Source organism: Solanum tuberosum, unplaced genomic scaffold, assembly GCF_000226075.1.
Source record: "Solanum tuberosum cultivar DM 1-3 516 R44 unplaced genomic scaffold, SolTub_3.0 scf00552, whole genome shotgun sequence".
NCBI lineage: Eukaryota > Viridiplantae > Streptophyta > Magnoliopsida > Solanales > Solanaceae > Solanum > Solanum tuberosum.
In genome coordinates, this window is record NW_006239481.1 from 160,710 (window position 1) to 183,693 (window position 22,984).

The 22,984-nt window shown below is 28.8% G+C and overlaps 1 protein-coding gene across 1 annotated transcript; it reads right to left on the minus strand.

Moving 5' to 3' along the window:
- Positions 1-5,471: 5,471 nt before the first annotated feature.
- On the minus strand, positions 5,472-6,000 carry LOC102591770 (uncharacterized). Its single transcript, XM_006365504.2, has one exon. The coding sequence runs from the start codon at positions 5,983-5,985 to the stop codon at positions 5,656-5,658; it is 330 nt and encodes a 109-aa protein (XP_006365566.1). The 5' UTR covers positions 5,986-6,000; the 3' UTR covers positions 5,472-5,655.
- Positions 6,001-22,984: the final 16,984 nt, after the last annotated feature.

Genomic DNA, 22,984 nt, shown 5'->3' on the forward strand with positions numbered 1-22,984 from the left:
GAATCTTTCACATTCATTAATTACTAGTAATAACTAATTAGTAGCTTAATCCTTTGTCTGGAAGTACTTAGACCGTTTCTATTTATATTTCACTTCCCTTAAGAAGCTATATAAGCTTATATTGTATTCTTATTTACTAATATTCGAGTTTTTAATAAATGAACAAAAAATGATTTATTTAGTTAATTGACCAATGAACATGAATTAATCATTTAGTTTCCTTGGTCAAATTCATACTTTAAGGAGTGTTTGGTTCAAATACGAGTTATGATGGGATTATCTATGATGGATAAGTTATGCAGAGATTATTTTTTATTGAGTGTTTGGTTTGTTGTACTAAAAATAATACTTATGTTTTTCATAAATTTTAAGAACACTTATTCGTACAAAAGTATCTTTCATGTGTGTGAAGTGATGTATAAAAAGAATATAAAGGGATATATTTGTCATTTACTTATTTTATCCCGGGATAACTTACCCGAAATTATTTTACCACCCAAAGAGAGGGATTACTTATCCCGGTAATATTTATTTATCCCAAACTTGCTAACCAAACAACAAATTAAATGATGTTGTATTTAATTTCAACACTATTGGGTGTTATCCTTCACACCAAACGACCCCTTAAGGTTAATAACTTTCAAGGATAAAATTGGAAAAATAATGTTATTTATGCATCAATATTGTCAAATGACAAATATTAAAGATCATTTATTTTTAGTAAGCATGATATATAAATAGGAACGAACAGGGGCGGAGGTAGCATATGCTTAGGGGAACCCTCTTTGGCGGAAAATATTACTATTTATACATGATTAAAATTATTTTTTAGATATGTATAATAGATGTTGAACCCCCTTCCACTTGTTCGTGTGTTTACTTCTCAGATTTTGAACCCCCTTATTAAAAATCCTGGCTGCGCCACTGGGAACGAAGAGTATTATTAATTATTAACCTTAAAGCATTATGCTAATTTTCATCATAGACTATATAAATATTAAGAGCAACTTTCACATATAGCAAACACAAAAATCATATTTGTATGTTATAGCAAAGTTTGCATAATTGAGCTCCATAGTAAACATATATATGTATAATTCGCTATACATATACAAAAAAAACAGTTGTATAATTCGTTATACTTATACAAAGAAAGCAGTTGTATGCAAAAGATCAATTGTATAATCTGTGTATGTATAAAACAAGAAAGAGAGAAAGGCAAAAGAAAGCTGGGCAAGGAAATATTTGTATTGTATAATTATAAGTGTATAGGATGAAGATATATATATTTGCATGTGTATATACAATTTTCTCTCGCTTTATACAAACAGAAGCGCAATTTATATATTTCGTTTCTGTTTGTATAAGCGAGAGAGACGAGGGTGGTGAGTGAGATTTGGGAGAATGGCGAGCGAGATCTGGGAGAGGGGGAGAGAGGGGGAACGAAAATATATGTATATATACAATTTCCTCTCGCTTTATACAAATACAAACACATTTTATACATTTGTATTTGTATAAAAGCGAGAGAGGCGAGCGAGACTGCCACCGAACGAGAGTGGGGTGAGGCGAGATTCCACCAGGGAGAGTGGCGAAAATAGCAATAGTTTGTTATATGGTACAATTAAATCAAAGCATATTTATAGCATTTACGAGTAATTTGAATTAATAGTTTGCTATTATATACAATTTTCCCAAATATTAATAGTTGAGAAAAGGGACTTGGGCTAAATTCACTTCACACCCTATTTTGTGGGCTATTTTGAGTGGGCTCTTTTGGGCTTTTCTTTTAGAAAAAGGGTTGTTAGGTTGGATTATGTTCAAATCAGCCCCTTAGGGATACTTCCGAAAGATAATTTACGCAAATATCTTTTTTAAAGATCACCATTTAGAATTGTATCTATGTTTAAAAATTGTCGATGCCAATTATAGCCCTTAAAAGTTATCCTCTAGGACAATTGTTAAACTCGGGTTTAATATTTATTCATATATTGTTTAACTTTAAAAGACAAGATATTAAATGTCATTCTAGCATATGTAATAACTTAATCTTTTAAAGGTGATCCAATGTTTTCTCATAAAAATTTAATTTACTCAAAAATAATCCTTAAATCGTTATTCAAAAGTTGGAGGAATAAAAATAAAGTCATTTATTAAACAACTATCATAAAAAGGCACTAAACGTGGCATCATTTGCACAGGAGTATAACTTTTTATAAATATACCATGACAATAACATCCCAAAAATAGAGCGGAAAGACTTATTCCGATAAATAGTAATAGTAAGTGCTCTGCACAAGATCTAACTGATTACGGACCGCCCAAATCCAGCATATTGAAGTTTTACTTGAATTCACATAACTAACTTTACCACCAAAAGTAACTAATTATGAAGTTGATAACTTATTACTCCACATATCTCAATTTATGTGACACATTTCAGATTTTTGAGATTCAAACAAGTTTATTTCTGACCGTAAATTTTGCATATGTTTTCAAATGTCAATTGTTGTGACTTATAATACTTTTTAAGTAGTTTATAAATATATAAATTTTATTTAAAAAATCAAAAATTTCATGAGCAAATTTCCAGTCAAACTTAAATTGTTTGAGTCTCAAAAAATGAAATGTGTCACATAAATTGGGAAAAAAGGAGTATTACTCTACCTCAATTAACTTCTCACAAAGTGCTTACAATTTTGCATGCAATGATCAAGGTATGCATCACGCGCTTAGGTGTTTCAAAGATTTTTTTTTTTTGATATTCGGTATTCGATATTCACATTGCATCGATTGATCCAAACTCACATCAAATAAGGATCATTTGGAAATAGCGTTTTCTATCAATATTTTTTCATATCCAAGACTCAAAACAAAACATATAATTAAAGAAGGAGTCACTCATCCACGTTTATCACCAAATGCATTCTATATATCGTCAAACGTGGATCATAATATTGAACTTAATGTTATTTTTCTTATTTTGTGAAATTTCTACTATTTCCCCTTGCCATTTGCCAATTGCTTTTCAATTTGTTTTCTTATTATAAGAGGATGATACCTTAAAGCTATCAATCATATATATTATATACTTTGATTTTATGTAATTAAAAAAAACTCGTTCTATGCTACTAGTATTATACTTTATTACTTTGACTCTAAGTACAAGTTATGTCATAAATCATTCACTCATTTGATATTTTATATATACAATAATTTATAGGACATTGAAATTTAACAATGACTTGTCAATTCTACATTATTTATCTACATATATGGAGGGTTTTTTTAAAAATACTTTGTCATCGTTTGGTCACTGATTAAGTTGAAACTTGAAAATGAGTTTTCTGAAGTTCTGTTGAAAAAATTTTCACTGAAACTTGTGTTTATATATGTATACATTTTACTTGGGAAAAATTCATTTTTTTTTGTAAGTAGAGATGAAATTTCACCCAAAAACTTAGACAATTTTTGGGACTTGATTTTTTTAAGGGAACTATATAATAATAATAATAAAAAAGACCAAATCTCATGATCAAACAATATTATCCTATTTTATTCAATTGAAATTGGTATAATTCAATATTCTTCTTGAGTGAGTGGAAATGTAAAAAAGAAAAAAAAAATGATAAGAAGCATGGACTAAATTTGAGGGGGACTTTACTTTACAAAATTAATTTTCACTATTCTAATTAAGTACTAATCATTGTCCAGTTGGATTAACAAAATATATGTCCTCAACGGATATAAGAGTTTGCTTGGAGACTACTCAGTCAACCCAATCAAATGTTGAAGTACTACTTAATCCCAAATTAATAAAGCGTTAAACATCAAACGTGAGGTAATTTTTGTCTGGTTGAAATTTTTTCCACCAATCACCAGACCATTTAGTAAAATACTAATCCCCATTAATATAAATACAACCGTTATTATGTTTCAATTATCTGCACATTATATTTATTACAATGCTTTTTTAATAGTTGTTACATTTTTTTTTTACTGTTTTCTTCCTTTTGTACTTGATTTTGCAGCACATAAATCGACGGTCTTTCAAAAATAGTCACTCAACATTCACAAGATAGTGAAAGATTTGCGTACAGTACTCTACCCTAAGTTCATATGTGAAACTTCACTAAATATGTTGATGGTAGTGTTATTAATATATACAACATGATTAAGGACATCTACTAATTCTATATATGAAAAGTAGATTACACTACATTTATCCCAAGAAGTGATTACACTACATATAATTAAGTTGTGTTGATTATAGTCTGCAAAAGGGATTAATAACTTGTCGAGCCGGTCAAATTAATACGTATTATAAAATCAACCGTCATTTAATTTCAGTCTCTCTTTTTTTTGTTACACCAAAACATAACATAATTAGAGGACCATGTACGTGATTAGGAGTCAGGTAGAATATCGACAGATTCAGAATTTAAAATTTATATTTTTTAATAATTTTAAGTAAACATTATAACGATAAATAAATTTATGATGATCAAATGTATGATTTGGTGAATTTCTTATCCTCGTGCACACATACATGTATTTTAAATAGAAATTATTAAGTTCACGTGAATCTATAATGCTCGATCCACCGGAGATACATTCTAAGTCATAGTTAGCTGTCATATAAAGGGCCATTTGCTCTTTTTCTTGTTTATATAAAGCATATGTCCGTTCATCAATAATTGGGCAAGTTGTAACGTAAACCCCACATATATCATAAGAAAAAATATAAAAATATGGCAGCTTAACTGAACTGGTCCAAGCTAAGCTAGCTCATTAATCTCCTTTTAAAGAAACTTAATTATAAAGTGAATTTTGTCTCAAGCATATTACCGTTTCGAAGGAACTACTTTCATGGCTACTGTAAAATTAACGAATTCAATTAGATATTTTCAATCTTTTTTTAGGGTTATAACTGAAAATTAGATTAGAAACCACGCAAAAGTATATATTTATCAGAGCATTTTTCATGACTTGTTCGTTAGATAGTATCCAGCACAATAATATTATAGTTCAAAATATATCTACTAAACGTTATTCGTAGATACTAAAAAATTAAATGACCTTATACACTAAAAATTAGAGTATTATTAATTATAACATATTTAGTGTATTTTCACAAACACGATCTTTTGGAGACATCCTCCTCATTTTATCTAGCATAAATATCTGTATAATTTTATTTTTAATATCTTTCCTGAAATATCTACGCATCCATCTCATAGAAAAAAAACAAATTCCATTAATTCCAAAAAATTGTCCTGATTTGTGATTTCACTTGGACTTGTCTCGATTTTGTTCATTTTTAGATTTTTTTAAATCTATATTATATTAAATATATTGTAAAATTTGATTATATATCTATAGATCGTGGCTTCACATATCTTCAATAGCATTGTATCGTGACCGAAAGAGACGGGAAGAACAAAGAACAAGGCGAAAATATCTAGGACTAATTGAAGTAAAGAATAATACTTAATTAATTAAGATTACATTACAAAAGAATCTCTAAGTTAGTAACGCAAATTAGTCCACTAACTTTCTCTATACGATTAATCATTACATAAACCTCAACAAAATAAATCTAATTTCAACATTTCTTCACTGTTATGTAAGCTAATTTTTGAATTATGGAAGAATCTAGATATGGCAGCCGAAGCAGAGGTAGAAGAAAGCCAAAGCAGAGACGAGAAAAATGGCTTCAAATACAGAAATGATTTTGAAGAGTAAGCAATCAACGAACCAGTATCGCAATTTGTAAAGCCTTTTACTCTTCCACCTCAATCCAGAAGACATATTTTTGAATCGCCACCGTAACGACGACTGCCGATGCGGCGGCGGTGGGGGCTGAGTTAAGGAATCATGATGATCTCCGGCATGAGTACCTACTTCAGAACCAACAGTTCCGGCGACTGCCTTCTTACTTAGTCTCTTGAACGAGAAGGAATAGCCACCAGCTTTCATTTTCATTGTTCCCTCTTGGAATGAAACAGAGTTTGTGGTGAATGGGAGAAAACTGTATGTTTGTATTTAAGGAGTGGGTAGGGGTATTTTAGGAAAAGTGAAATTTTGATGGAAGTGGGAATAACTTTCTACAGTTCCGCGTGCGCGTGGGTGCACGGATATGCCTTGCGGAATAAGTGGGAGAACCAGAGTGGAAGAAATTGAAGCACTTGGTAATTACCTATAGAATTTTGGACCGTTGATTTTATTGTTTCGGTTCGATATTCGTATAAAAATTTGATTAATAAGTATGTATTTAGTAAACTCAGGTTACGTTTCAAAATTGAGATATTTTATTGAAAAAGAAGTAATCTTAAGTATCCTTTGTGGTATAGAAATAAATCTTGAATTACTTTAGTTTCTCATAAATTGCACGAAAAAATTAAAAATATGAAGACTATCCATTGTCTTAAAAATAACTTGATGCTTACACGAATAAAATAATAATACACTCATAATGTAACACAATTTGCATACTTGGTAGAGTGAATTCAAAAATAATAAGGTGTGTATTAGCTTTATGTATTAAGGGATCGTTTGATAGAGTGTATGAGAATAATGCTAAATAGAGTGTATTCGTAATACTTGCATTAGCAATGCATGTATTAGTAATACTTGCATTAGCAATGCATGTATTAGTTATGATTGTATTAATTATACATAGGTTATTTTAATACATTATGTTTGATGCATTAAAAATAGTATGTATTGCATTAACAAAAATATTTACAAAGATATCCTTCACTTTTATGATGGAAAAGACGTAAAAAAGGTTTTGAGGGGCAGTTGAGCCTTTTATCATATTAATGCATGCATTAAAATCATTGCATTGCTAATACCTAGAAATCCATGGTATTAACAATGCACACCTTAATACACAATAGAGTGTATAACTAATGCAAGCATTAGTTATACATAAGTTGAAAAAGAATATCAAACAAGGTACTAGTAATACACAAGGTTAATATATGCATTATTTTTCCTAATACACTCTACCAAAGTATTGTATTGTATTTGGTATGCTTTTTCATTCTACGTATATTGAAGTGTATATTATTCATGGAAATTCATGGTCCGGTATTTTAGTAATATAAATATCGGATACACAATAAAAGCAAAACAAAAATGCTATCATTGGACACGTAGTGCACCTTTATTCTCAAGTGCTAAAAAGAGTCCAGTTAAGATTGAAGAATCTCAAGGCTGTGTAGAATAACATTTTTCTAGTGACCTTCAGATTTATCATTTATGTTTACAACAAAAGTATATTTTCAAAGCTTTTAGAAAAAGATAAATGATATAAAGCAAGGTTTTTGGAATATATTTTTGTCTTTTAACCGACTTTAATTAGAATATTTCCATAGAAAATGGAAGGCTTTTAATACCGTCTACTTAGTGATCATGATCTCCATTGTAACAATATATATAATAAGTAAAATGTTTTATTTCGAACAGATTAAAATTTTAAATTAAATAAATATCATACTTTTATAATAGTATGAATAGATAAATACGAATATCATAAGACTAGAAAAAACACTACATCAAAAATGATATTCATTAGCGGTAATTAATTCTTAATTGTCGCTAAATATATATTTTTAGCGGTAATTAACACTTTTGGTATATGTCTCTAAAGCCTTTAGCGATATTGATTCTAATGACACTTAATTAATGTCAGTAAAGACTTTAACACTCTTTATTAATGTTTATATTTATTACCGCTAAAAGTTATTTTTGTTATAATGAAAGATACTCAATTAATGCATTTATAACATATTTAAGGATGAGACACATATCCTGTTTGACCAAATTTTTGGGTTGGCTGCTTATTTTTTTTCAAAAATGCTTATCTTTTTTTTTTCCCGTCTAGCTAAGTTTTTAGTAACGAAGGTTGTTTTAAGCCAAAAAAAGAAGTAGCTTATCCCAAAAAAAAATATTTTTTTTTTCTTGAGAAAAATACACTTACTAGCATTTTTTTTTGTCAAATACTACTTGTGGCTCAAAAATGCTTTAAATTTTTATTGACCACAACTAATTGTTTCTCTCTAAAAGAATTTTTTTGGAAAGAAAACACTTTCAATAAGCTGATTTTACAAGCTTGGTTAAAGAGGCTATAATAAATTAGAAAATGAGGTGGCTAATTACAAAAGCAATAACTTAGACTCAATTTCAAAAATTAATTTATAACGGAGAATTATCTAAATGTATAAAACCAGATTACTTGTCCATTTTTCAATCACCATGTGATTCTAACTCACTGTAACGTTTCTATATCTATATATATAATACAACCTGTCTAGTCTATTCATATAAATTTTTCTTGCTGTCATCTGATTGTGTCCCTGGTTTTTATTTTGAGCTTGGTCATCAATTCTAACCTTTAATTTATGAAATCGTTAAATAATTTTGAGATTTTTTGTTAAATCGAAGATGACTCTTAGAGTTCATTTCGTCTGAGAGATAAGAATAAATAGTCTTGGGATAAAAAAATAGTCTTGAGATAAAATTTTGATGTCTTGTTTGGTTGACATGTTTGAATAAGTTTTTTTAATAGTTAAAAGCACTTTAAAACCACGAATAAATTAGAGATAAGGGTGATGAATTGGGATCCTTTAAGGCGGGGGAACCGGACATAATCCTTGATTTTTATCATGCTAACCTAGTATATGTATACAATATGTATTGGGGTTATGAAAAGAATCATTTTGTTTACAATGTTATCTATATTTCAGTTCGGTAGAACGTGGGTCTCCAGACCCGATGTTGTAGGATAACTTATCCCACCATTTATAGCATAGTGATGGGATAAGTTATCCCATAAACATGGTGGGATAAGTTATCCCGTGATAACTAATCCCAGGATAATTAATCATGAGATAGCTAGTTCCCAACCAAGCGACCCCTTACTAGTTAGTTAATCTAAATATTATTTCAGGGTGGCAATTGGGCGGGTGAGTTAGATTTAGGTGGGTCATAATGAGTTGAGACAACAATTGGGTCAAGATCCAATTCAATTCAAATTTGCTTAATTGGGTCAAGATCCAATCCAATCCAAATTTGCTTGGGTCAAAACGGATTAGATAATGTGTTAAATAACGGGTCAAGGTTCAATCCAACCCAATTCTTACTAAGCTTAATTGTTTTATTTATTCTTTTAAATTATTTTAGTATCTAATAAAATTATTTTTTCTTTATTATTGATATAAATAACATAACAAATTGATAAAAAAGTTTTTTAAAAATATTTTGACAAGATTTCTCATGAGTCAATTCGGATCATATATCAACCCAATTTTTAATGGATTGAAATGAGTTGGGTTGAAATGGGTTGGACTAATGAATGAACGGGTCAATAACCCGCCCAAACTTAAACGGATTGGACGGATTAAGTTGAGTTTGATTTTGTCCTAATATTATTCACACAACAAATTTATTTGTTTAAGAAAATTGTTTTAACCAATTGGTTAGTTCAATAACTTTATAAGAAAACACCTTTCATTTCCCACTTAAAAATTGTGACTTCGAGTTACCAAGAAGCAGAAGCTCTAGGCACAGATCATTGGTATTGGATATATCGTTAGGTTGTGCCGACTCAAATATGCTCCCTTTTTTTTCCGTTGCAGAAAAGAGATCCAAACTAAGGATCTGAAGATTTCACGATCTGATCTATGGGGTGTTAACCCTCGGAGGACGGCTAAGAATGTCCATTAAAAGGAGCAGACCGATGAGGTCGTTTTTCAAGCACGAATAGAACGATCTAAAGGGGTTGTGCAACCTAGAGATATGGCCATATCTTTTTGATGAATGTGGTATCGAGGTTCAGTTTATTTGGAAAAGAGGTCAATCTTAGGGTCACTGAAACTACAACAGGAGTGCCCTTTTTCTATCAATAGAGGGAGCAAAAAACAGGTTTTGTTCCCCTTTACAATATGAAAAAAGAAATAAGGGTCGAAATTTAAACCGCTCACAATAATTCTACCTATAGAAAGGATCATGAAAGAGGAGACAACCCATTTATAATTCCAGCCGAGAAGACTAGTAAAAGAAAGGATCAAGAATGTTATGTATGCTCTAAGAAAATAGTGTAAAAAGAAGAAGTTTACATAACTTATTTTCCAATTGTTTGGTTAGTGCACAAAATAAAACAGAAGTGATCCAATGTGTAGGCCTAAAATGTGTTTAACGGGTTAAAATGTGCACAGTCGAAGCCCATTTAACAGTAAATATTGCAAGTTCTAATAACATTTTTAAAATTTTCAATATATATCATTATATTTTTATCAAATATCTAACAATTTAATAAATAGATTTTAAAAAATAAATGAAAAATGTATTTAATAATTTCCTAACATAATTAATTAATTAATTAATATCATTTTCATAAATATAGTATTCTGAAACTAGCAGGATATACTAAACTTGACACACTTGATTAAAATGCACACTTAAACTATGAGAAGTAGGGATGTGCATTCGGTTTTTCGGTTTGGTTTTGCACTATTCGGCTTGGATTTTTTGGTTTTTGGTTTTGTAAAAGTGTAACCCAATCTGATCCAAAATAAATTTGGTTTGGTTTGGTGTTTCTCTATTCAATTCGGCTTTTTTCGATTTGGTTATTCGGTTATGTCAATAATTAATAACATAACCAAAGTAATAATTTTGAATCCCTTAAATATATTTTCTAATATAAATCATAAGAAAAACTTAAACCACAATACTTATAAGTATACCTATTATAGATGTTCAAGCATAAAATATAAACCTAATCATCATGAAAGGCAATAACCAAAAAAGAACAAAAGTGGTTAACTCCAACTTAATTCTAAACCTAAACATATATATATATATATATAGAGAGAGAGAGAGAGAGAGAGATAATTTGTTTTTTTTTTGTTTTTTTTTTAAAAAATTCGAAACCAAACCAAAAAACCAAATAAAGTAATTTATTAATCCAAAATCAATCCAAAAAATCAAAAAACCAATCCAAATAAAAATTTGGTTTGATTTGATTTGGTTATTCGATTTAATCCGAATAGTGCACACCCCTAGTTAACACATTCATTAATCAAATAAAAAAAGGGTACTTATATGTATTGTAAATAAAATAAAAATGTAAATATTAACTAGCAAATTGTTAGTATAACGTGAAAAAAATGTTTGATAACTAGCTCTCGTTTAGCTATAGATTTTGAAGTAAAAATTTGAAACTTGAAAATTTTGTTTTTAAAATTTGAAGTTTTACTTGAAAAGATTTAAGTTTTGCGAGTGAAATTTCTGAAAACTCAAAACCTAGGTTTAACCCTTTTGAATACTTGAAAATATCAAAAATTCAAATTTCACGCTCAAACAAAAAATTGAAGACTGCTCTTAAAATATATGACCATAAACTAACTAGAATAAATATGCCATATCTATAATTTAAAATTAAGATTAGATGAAGTATTAATAACATATAGTACAATGATTATTTTCTTTAAATAGAAAGAAAAACAAAAAATTCTTTTAAAATATATTTTGTTTTTCTAATATCTCATTTCGTTTAAAGGTTTAAGAATTAAGATTTAGGTTTAGATTTAGCTAGGGTGAAGAAGAGGGGTGAATGAAGTTGCACATGTATTTAATAGGCTGTGAAAAATCTAAAATTAACTTAATTTTTAAATTAGACAAGTAAAATAAAGTATATTTTATAATATAAAATAAAGAAAATAATATTAATTTAGGATTAATATTGGGCCGTGCAGCACGGATTACCCATCACTAGTAAAGAGAGAAGAAAGAGTTTTAGGGGTCGTTTAGTACAAAAATGAATAACGCAGAGATTAGTAATGCAAAGATTAGTAATGCAGGGATTAGTAGTGCAGAAATTAGTAATGCAGGGTTTATTTTTATCAAGCGTTTGGTTCATTGTTTTCAATCCCAACTTGTGTTTGGCTTAAAAATCTTTAAAAATCTTCTTTCCAATTATACCCTTGAATTATTATGTAATTGGGTCAAGGTAGATAATTGCCAGATTTTTTTTTATGGCCTTCTAACTGACTATGAGAAGAATAATTTTGTTGTCATGTTTCCAATTTTCTACTTGAATTATTTGAGGATAAATAGTTTTCATCTTAATAAATTGATCACACAAAATGTTAATTTTCAATTTAAAAAAGATAAACCAACTACTTTTAAAATTAAAAAGACGGTCAACAGTGGTAAAATTGAATAAACCATCTACATTTATAAAAATTGCAAGTTATAGTTTTAATATGTATGTAATTTTTTAAATTGTTCAAAATACGAATTATTAGTGATATATTTGCCTTTTAATTAGTAAATGTTAAATAACTCACATTTCAAATTTGTATTGACTTGTATTAGATATATTTAGTAACAAACAACTCTCTCTAAATAATTTGTAAGCTAATTTATTTAAATAGATTTACTAGTACAAATAAAAAACATAAATAAAAAAATGAAAAAAAGTAATTAAAATGATTTGAGGGATATTTTTGTCTTTATGTGACTTATCCCATGGTATTATATCCTATGTATTACTAATACCTCCAAATGGAAGGTATTATTAATACATCCTATAATACCATGTAGGATGTGGATTAGTAATACGTAGCCTCAAATTCCTACCAAATATAGTACTAAATAATACCATACATAATATATGGACTATTTCTTTTAATGCAGCCTACCAAATGACCCCTAAGTATTATATACATAGTTATGTATGATATGAGCATTAATTTGCATATTTATGTTTAAAGTAAGAATTATTTTTTCACTATATTTATGTTAGATAATTGAATAAAAAGTAACAAGAAAACAGACCGTGAAGTTAAATGAATAGGAGAATAATAATAAAAAATTGGTGAAAAATAAAAATAGACCGCATTCACGGAGCAAAAAGGGGAACTACATATTTTTTGCTTCTTGTTTAGTCATACTAATAGATCCTCTACTTCAAAGACATCACCTATCGTCGGGATTAGAACTTCTTCGACTTCTACTCATGACGTTCCTTCCTTACCTTAGGGTTCAGTAGATTTCCTATGCTAGTGAATCAAATCTTTGACTTTATCGTGTTACTATAGGGAGAATGAAGATAATCTTTCGCTATCTTTAGTCAGTCATTTCAACTGACTTCTACTAACTTCCTTCTTAAGGAAAGCAAGTCTCATCCATTGAATTTGGGGCAAAATAAATATTTTTGTCATGATAAGTTCATTAATACTTTATTTATTTTATCTATCAATTTATCATTAAATAATTTATTTTTTCTAAATCTATCTATATATAATAGGAAGTAAAAAAACTATCACGTGCAACATAACAATAGACTTTTTAAATAATTAAAATTAATTACATGTAATAGAATTAAATAATAAATTATTATTTTATTTTAAAAATGATTTTGAGGCAGTTTTCACAATTAAACTATAATTTTTTTTAAAATCGTACTAAAAATATGGTGTTGTAACGTGTGAGGTCCCTTTTTTGTAGAAATATAATTTTAACTATCCTTCTACAATAACAATAATAATAATAATAATAATATAATAATAATAATATAATAATATAATAATAATATAATAATAATAATAAATTCTATATTTATATCTATCTATACAATTTTAAAAACAATTTAAATTTTTATATATAGAGTATATATACATATATGCATATATAGAGTATATATACATATATATAGTTATGATGATTCTATTGCATAACTTGCTTCAGAATCATCATAATCTGATTTGGAACCAGAAGTATATAGAAAACTATAAAATCTTCTCTTGAATATCATCCTCAAGTTCTAGAGTCTTAAGCTTTTCTAGCTTACAATTTGGAGCTAGATGCCCAAATTTTCCACATTTATAACACTTAATCTTATCAAGATTTCGCCTTGACCTATTCTTGGTAAATCTATGAGATTTACGATGAGCCCTACGCTCATCTGTTTCTTCTCTAGTCCTTCTTCTAGATGTTCTTTTCTTATGACGAGATCTATGAGATTCTGATTTAGAAGTTTCTCGGTTGGTGCTTTTTGAAGCATCCGGTAAATCGAATTGAGTACAAAAATCTCCTAATTGAGACTTTTCTCTAAGCTTATCCATTTTAAGCTGTCTTGAGAGTTTTAACTCATTGCACAAATTTATGTCTTCTTGCGTACAAGCCCCAATAAGCTTTCTATAAGTAAAATCATTATAGGGAATAATTCCTTGTGAATTTCTAAGAGTCTTTTTTACTCTTTCTGCAAATAAAGAAGGTAAGCCATCAATAAATTTGGTTTTCCAGAATTCTAAACCATTTTCGGGAAGTTCCATTACCCGACTTAAATAAGTGTCTTTATACCATCTAAACTCACCTAAATGTCAACATCTAAGACCATTAAGTAGAGATCTAATGGTTTCATATTGATTGGTAACTCTACCACTAAAATGTTCAAGAATACTCAAAATAAGTGTATACACAACGTCTTCTCTATTTTGAACAAGGGCAAAGCCTAAATTATCAACTTCTTCATTTACTGCCTTAGCATTAATTACTGTTGCTCTCGCATCATAGGGCATATAATTATCCCACCATCCTCTTAATTGACCGGTAAATCCTGCAATAATCATCTTGCAAATGGTCTTGTCAGTGTTACTAACACTTTTGCTAGATAGTAGCATACATAAGCATCCTATGAACCATAATCGTCAACTGTCTATCAGTTAACCCATCGAGATTTCATTCATAAATCTCGCTTCCACTATAAGAAGTGTTAGTTTGATTCCAAATCTCTTTCCTCTATTAAAAACATCTTGAGGAGTAGGCCTGGGATAGTAATATGTTTGCATGCTAGGTTTTCTAGCATAAGCAGTATTACCACTATTTTTTTTTGGATACCCATGAAGTTTATTAACTTCTATTTCCATTTGAGTTTTGAAATCAAAAGTGGCTTCCATCTTATCCGAAAAATCTTCAGCGAGACTAATTGATTTCGCACTTGCATCAAATTGAGAAAACTTTTTATCAAGAAGATTTTCAAGGTCGTGCAAAGGTCTAAGAATAAAATCATGAATCTCAAGAGGCCTTTGAATATGAACATCAGGCTGTTTTGACGAAGAAGCCTATTCCGAAACTTGTTTAGCAGATTTTAGTTTACTATCAATTTGAACAATCAGATTAGACAGGCTATCTAATTTTTTGTCTAGAGAACAAATATGTTCACCAATAACTTTAACATATAGACCCAAATAATTATTTTGAGAAATAAGACGATTAATTTCATTTATACTTACTGCGGCGACTTCATTATCAATAAATTTATGAAAAGCAGTAAAAGTAATACCAGTATTATTTGGTAAAATAAACGGAGCTTGAGGAGGATAAATGGATTGAATAATATTACCTGATTCATCTTTGTAAGATCGTTCAAGAACGTTGATGAATAAAGGCAAATAAGTGGTTATAAACCAAGGCACAAAGAACATAATATGATTATGTAATGCACAAGTTTCATAAAACTCTTGAGAAATATTATTTAAATCTTCTCGAGGATCAATTTTAATTTTTTGCTTTTCTGCAGATATCACTGTTGATAAAGTATGTAATGAAGCAGCGCGATTTCTAGCTGGACCATAACAAGGTTCTATTGGAGAAATATTTTGAATAGCCAGTCTTCTATCAGAAGCAAAAAAAATGTACTACTATAAGGAACACTTTTTTCATCAAACTGCATACAAATTTTTCCATCAAAATTTTGACTAATATGAGAGTATTCAGAATTAGTGACAACATCGGTCATTTGCTCAGGGGGTATAACAGAATCTAAAATCCAAGTGTAGGAAAATTAATTTTTTTCTCATTTTTATAGGTCTTCTTAGTAGTGACCTTTAGATCTGGCGAAATTAGTTTTTTACCAAAATAGTTTGATCAGATGTATCATATAACTTACATCTAGGATTCAAAATAGCAAGTAATTTATAATAGATTCCATACGACAAGCAAATTAATTCAGATCCAGGTGCATAGTTATAACCATGCATTTTAACATTCAAAGTTAAAGCATCTAATATATTAGAATCAGTCAAAGATATCTGCAAATTGGCCTGAGCATTAAAATAAACTGGACCATAGGCCACCGTAGATTCTATCGAACCCATTAAGGATTGACGAAAATTTAAATTCCTCGCATCTTGTAGAGCAGCTAAGAAAGTCTCTGGTAACCCTTTAAGAGTTAAAGGTTTAAAAGCAATTTGAACCATGCCAATATGCAAAAATTTATACTGAGATTTATATAATTCAATATCACGCTTATTTAATAAACGAATAGTTTGTTCGGACGAGTTTAACGCCAAGGATTGTTCAGTTATTTTAATCAATTGTTTATTAGAAATCTTATCAAACCAACCATAATCATAAATGGTTTTTATATTAACTTTCGGCATAAATATATTCTCTCTTTTATAGATCAAGAAGATATTAAAAGCACTCGACTAGAAGAGGTAGATATACCTCAAAACCTTGATTTGTTAAACAAATGGCGAATGATGCTTGCAAATGTCATGGTGATAGTTGTCAGTGCAAACATGATGAGTTCTACAAGCTGCAATCTCAGTTCGAAGACATGAATATGTTCACTATCACTGCAGATAATGTGATAGAACTTCTAAAAGAAGTTACCGATAATACTCTTTGTGAAAAGATCATTCAATTGGCTGTTGGTAAAACTAGCTCGTCAACTAGTATTCCTAATGATAAAAAGGTTAAAGATGAGTTTGATTATTCTGCTCCTTACTCCTTGTCTAAAGTTCATAATAGACTCTCTTCTAAACAAACCATGATTGTTCGTGATACCTCTTTTGATGATTTAAAAGGTGAAATTGAATATTTGAAGGAAGAAATTAAATTTCTTAAACAAAATCATATTATTTGTGATCACTGTCTTACTCAGATTGAGTCTGCTAATAGCAAAGAAAAAAAAATAAGGTTGATGAATCTACTGCTGAAGAAAATACTCTTGCCAACTCTTTGAATATTGATCCGAAACAAAATATGTTTTTAGGAATGATGCAAATTGTTACAACTCATAAATGGTATGTTAAATGTACTATATTAATTGATAATACTTTTTCTATAACTAACATTGTTATGATTGATAGTGGCGCTGATGTGAGTTGCATTCAAGAAGGTCTAGTACCTACTAAATATTTTGAAAAATACAACTCAGATGGTTAAATCTGCATCTGGTCATGCTTTAGATATAAAGTATAAATTATCTAATACTCGTATTTGCCAAAATAATAGCATAAAAGAAGAAACAAAATAAAAAACATTTCCATCAGCCATTTTAAATAAATAAATAGCAAGCTTTCCACTAATTAAAAAAGGTGTTACATGTAAACATACTTTGATTTTTGATGGCTAGCCTAAGCAAAATTGAATATATTTACAAAGAAAACGGTGACAAGTCCAAGAAGAAGAACAACAACAATATTTGTCAAAGTAAAAATATTCTACACGTGATCATATTTTAAATCTATAATGTCTTATTATGATTGTTTGGTTCATTTCATTCTATTTGATTTATTTATGTCATATGTTGTCCTTAAATCTTTAGATCAAATGAGTTTTCTATTAATATTTTTTTGGAATTGTATATTATTTTTATTTAATTTTAAGTAAGTTAATCTAAATTAATGGATCTATTCTTCTTTGAATGTGTAATGTATTTTTTTGTTCAATTATTCTTCTTCTTCTTATCTTTGTCTTCTTCTTTTTTGGGATGGGGTGAATAGGTAGATTATTTGATGGCTAGCCTAAGAAAAGTGAATAGATTTGCAAAGAAAAAAGTGAAAGTCCAAGAAGAAGAAGAACAACCATATTTATCAAATTGAATATTCTCCAAATGATATTTTTAGATCTATAATGTCTTATTTTGAATTTTTGGTTCATTTCATTTAATTAAATTTATCTCAGTCATATTTTGTACTTAAATTCTTTAGGTTGAATGAGTTTTCTATGGTTTTAATTTTAAATTTTACATTTGTATTATTTGATGATTTTTGTTGTTATTAATATTTTTTTTAGGATTGTATGTTATTTTTATTTAATTTTAGTTAAGTTAATCTAATACCTAAATTAATGGATTCTTCGAGTGTAATGTTTTTTGTTGAATTATTATTATCTTCTTATATTCGTTTCTTTTAGGTCGAATAGGTAGATGTTTGATGGCTAGCCGAAGAAAAATTTATATATTTGTAAATAAAAAAGTGATAGACTAAGAATAATAATAATAATATTTATCAAAATGAAAATCTTTGCATATGATGATATTTTTTTTATCTACAATGTCTTCTTGTGATTTTTTTGGTTCATTTCATTCAATTTTATTTGTTACTGTCAAATTTTGTACTTGAATTCTTTAAATCCAATGAGTTTTCTATATATATATATTACATTTGTAATGTTTGATGATTTTTAATGTGGTTAATATTTTTTTAAAGAATTGTATGTTATTTTTATTTAGTTTGTTTGTATTATTTAAAATTGTTTTCTATTATAATTTTACACGAATTCAAGAATGTGAAGAATATTTTGAACCTTTTGAATTGAAAAAAATATACCAACAGTAATTACTATTTTGTTTTTAAATTAACAGATTAAATAATTCCTATTTTATTCATAAAAAATGATTTTACAGCATTTTTTACAATTAAACATCTTTACTATCTATTTAAATATTTTTTTTACAATTAAATATTTTACTGCTTATCAAGCTATGAAAAACATTTTTGCATTCAAAGAGTAAAGGAGATCATTTTTTACAATTAAAACATTTTTACTATCTAATTAAACATTTTACTGCTTATCAAGCTATGAAAAACATTTTTGCATTAAAGAGTAAAGGAGAAACTATATAATTTTTACTTCTTATCTTATTTAGATTTAGTAGGCGTTTGCATACATGTTTTGTACAGTTTTTCTTGAAATCCAGACAAGTACAATAATGTTAAAGCAGTCTATAAGAAATATAATGATTGCACAAACAATATAGCCATTACAAAAATGTTAAAGCCGTCGGAGAAATATCAAAATTGCAAGCATGAGAGTAAAGCAATGTTTCTCTCTATAACAAGAAAGAATTTATAAGAACAAACAATGACATACATCTCTTCATCTCTCTGTATTTTAGTAGAAGTAATATCTACGGAGGTCAACAAAGATCTCTCTGTTTAGTTGATGTAATCTCTATGAGTCAACAAAAACAAAAGAGTTAGTTTTAATTTACAATCACATCAAAGAATTATTATATAAACTACATACCTTATATCCTGATAACTTCAGCTCCTGTCATCAAGTACGATAGTCATTCTTTCCAGGACTAATGGACTCTCCTCCGTTTCTAGTACCTCAAATGAACCCTCTTCCCCAATGTATGTCCTCTCACCAATTTGAATTTTGATGTGTGGTGACCCCACAAGAACTTCATGAGGACCTTGGCAAATAATGAATACTAGTCTGTCGTCGTATTCAACAATGATATGACCCTCAATCGATAGTCCCAGTATTCTATCGATATCCCGGGGAGGTGCGACAACCCACAGTTTATTCCAAGATTCATTATCATCGAAATCCCATCCTTCAATGTTCGAAGTTGGTTCGTCATTCCAAACAAGCATACCGAGCATAGAGTTGTTGTACAGCTTAACCAACAATTTGTTGTAATCTCCATCTTCTTTCCATATTAGTACCGTCAAATTTCACAAGAAATTCTGATTTCCTATTCTCCTTATGTTCAATAGCTAGCTATCCACAATGACTGCTCAGGCTAATTAGTGGCCTAAAGCCAAAAATAAGTTGGAGACCTAAATTTTAATTAATTTTTTATATATGAGATTTAAGTTATTTCTTTCTTTTTAATAGAAAAAAGTTTTACTTTTTCATGATCTTAAACTAAAGATATATACCAAAATATTTTTTAATCTTATGATCTTAAACATATCATGTGGAAGTTAAATTTAAAAATTGATCCATTAAAAAAAAAAAACTTTAATATTTTGAAACTAATTAAAATATTCTTTATTTTTTTTTTGTTAAAAAAAGTTTAAGATAATTTTATTACTACTAAAAAATTATGCCCTTCGAGTTTTTAGGCCTAAGACATATGCCTCATTTTTAAAGGGCATGGCTAAGGCTGGCAACGGAACCGGGAGGTACCGGTACCGGTTCCGTCTTGATTCCGGATAGTACCGGTTCGATCCGGTATTGTGCCGGTCCGGGAGGGGTAACGGGACGGAAATCGGGATTTATCGATCCGTCCCGGTTCCGGTCCGGTTCATTCAGTTTTTTGTTTTTTTTATCTTGAATTTTAAATTATAGCCGTTGAGAGCCGTTGGGCAATGGGTTTTGGGCCCCACCAACGACTCTTTCACCCCATAACTCCCCTTTACACCTCACTACCCCCAAACTTTTTTTAATATCCTAACCTTCTTAAAACTACATTTTCATCCTTTTTTTAAAACTATAAATACCCCTAATCTTTCATTCTTTTCACTCACAAAAATATCTTCTACTGTCTCTACTCTCTACTCTCTAAATTCTCTTGTTCTCGTTAAAATTACGAATTTGGTCTTTGAAAATTGGAGTTTCAAAATTCAACTTTCAATTTTCGGCTTCGAGTCATACACGCCTACTTTTTTAAGTAGACGTTTGGTACATTCGTTCCAACTCACTTTTCATTTAGTTATTTATTTGTTTGCATTTAATTATTTATTTTGTGAGTAATTAATCTCTAGTCTCTACTTATTTAGTTATTTATTTGTTTAAAATTTTGCATTACATTTTCGTATTATATATAATTTACTCACTTTTTTATATTTGAATATGAATTATTTTCGTATTATATATAATTTATTCACTTTTTATATTTGAATATGGATTTCGGAATAAACATTATTGAAAAGGGTAAAATAACCATAGTTAATTCGTTCACTAATTTATCTAGCTCAAAATCCAAGAAAAATAAAAAAACCGGTAGTACTTCTCAATCTAAAACTAATTAACCTTCTCAATTAAGAATAAATACGGATGATTATACGCATGTTGATGAAACTGTTTATAATATTGATAGTAATAGTGGATTAGATCCTTATCATGAACATTTACAAAGAAGGTTTGGTAATTTTGATGAGGAATTACCTGAAGATGTTGAACATGATAATGTTAATGATTATATTGATAGTTTTGATAATAATGTTGATGAATATGATGATGAAACTGAGGCACCGTTAGCTACTAGTCCCACTCCCAATCCCTCTTCCTCGACTCCCGCTCCCTTTCGTTGTCCTGCTCCCGTTCCCCCCGTGCATCCTAGGACTAAGGTAGAACGCGCCAAAAAATCAATTGATTGGCAATTTATGACTCAAAATGAAGATAAAACACAAGTTATTTGTAATAAATGTAAACATAGAATGAATCATAAAATTGAAGGAAAACAGGATGGGATGGGACATTTGAGTAATCATTTAATGTCATGTTGTAAAAATGAATTTTTGCATGTTAAAGTTGTAGCCGAAGCTAAAAAGAATGGTACCACTCTTCCTGAAAATGTAGGAGTAGATGGTTCTAATATGGTCAAAACACAATTAAATCCTTCTAATGTTTCTGGTTCTAGTATACAACGATCATATAGTAGAGAAAAAGATCTTGAAAAATTAGCTAAAATGAATGTTGTTATGGGTTTGCCATTTAGTTTTGCTGAAAATCTCGATTTTATTCATTATATTCAAATTGTGTATAATCCACATTTTAAAGGTTTTACTAGAAATACAATTAAAAAGGCTATCTTTGATTATTAAGCTCAACATTTTCAATATCTTCGTTGTTTATTTTATTATAACCATTGTAAAATAGCTATTACTTCTGATATTGGGTGTAGTGTAAATGGTAATGATTATTTCACTATTATTGCGCATTGGATTGATGAAAATTGGAATTTGCAAAAAAGAATTTTAAGTTATAAATGTTGTGAAATGCACAAAATCGGTAGTTATATAGCTCAAACAATTATAGATGATTTACAAAACTATGAAATTTGTTGATAAAATAAGTAGTGTCACATTAGATAATGCTTCTAATAATAGAACTGTTGTTGAAATACTAAAATCGTCTCTTTGCCCCTATTTATATTGATGATTTTCATATTAGGTGTGCTGCATACATATGTAATTTGATTGTTAGAGATAGTATAGCAATGTATGATGATGGTTGCACAAAAGTTGAAACTGCATGTCATTTTATTTTAAATGTCAAGTTAAGTCTAGACGTAGAGATTTTGAAAATCGTGTCGTGAATTTTAATCTTCCACCTAGGAAAAAATTCCCAAAAATTAGTGTGTACTAGATGGAATTCTTTATTTGAAATGTTTGAAGTTGCTTATGGATATAAGAAACCTTTACAAATGGTTTGGAATGCTCATAATTCAAATATGATATATAGACTTGATGATAATGATTGGACTGACATAAAAGAACTTATAGAATTTTTAAAAGATTTTTATTTAACTACAAAAAAAATATCTGCACTTTATTATCCAACTATTTGCTCTGTTTTACCTAATATTTGTGCTATTTCTAGTAAATTTTATAAATTCAAAAATAAACCAAAATTTGAAGAATCTGTTAAGAAAGTAATTGAAAAATTTTAAAAATATTTTATTCCTATTCCTCAAATTTATTTAACTGTTTGTTTGTTAAACTCACATTACAAAGATGAAGGTGCATCACGAATAGTTGATAAAATATATTTTAATTTGAGTATTGATAGTGAAGATGATGAAACACCTAGTTGTCAAGATGTTAAACATAGTATAAAAATTGAAGCTAGAAAATTGCATGACTTGTATAATTCTAATAGAAGAAATGTAGTATGTAATGAAGAACCGAAAAGTTCTAGGTGTAGATATAATGAAGATGAT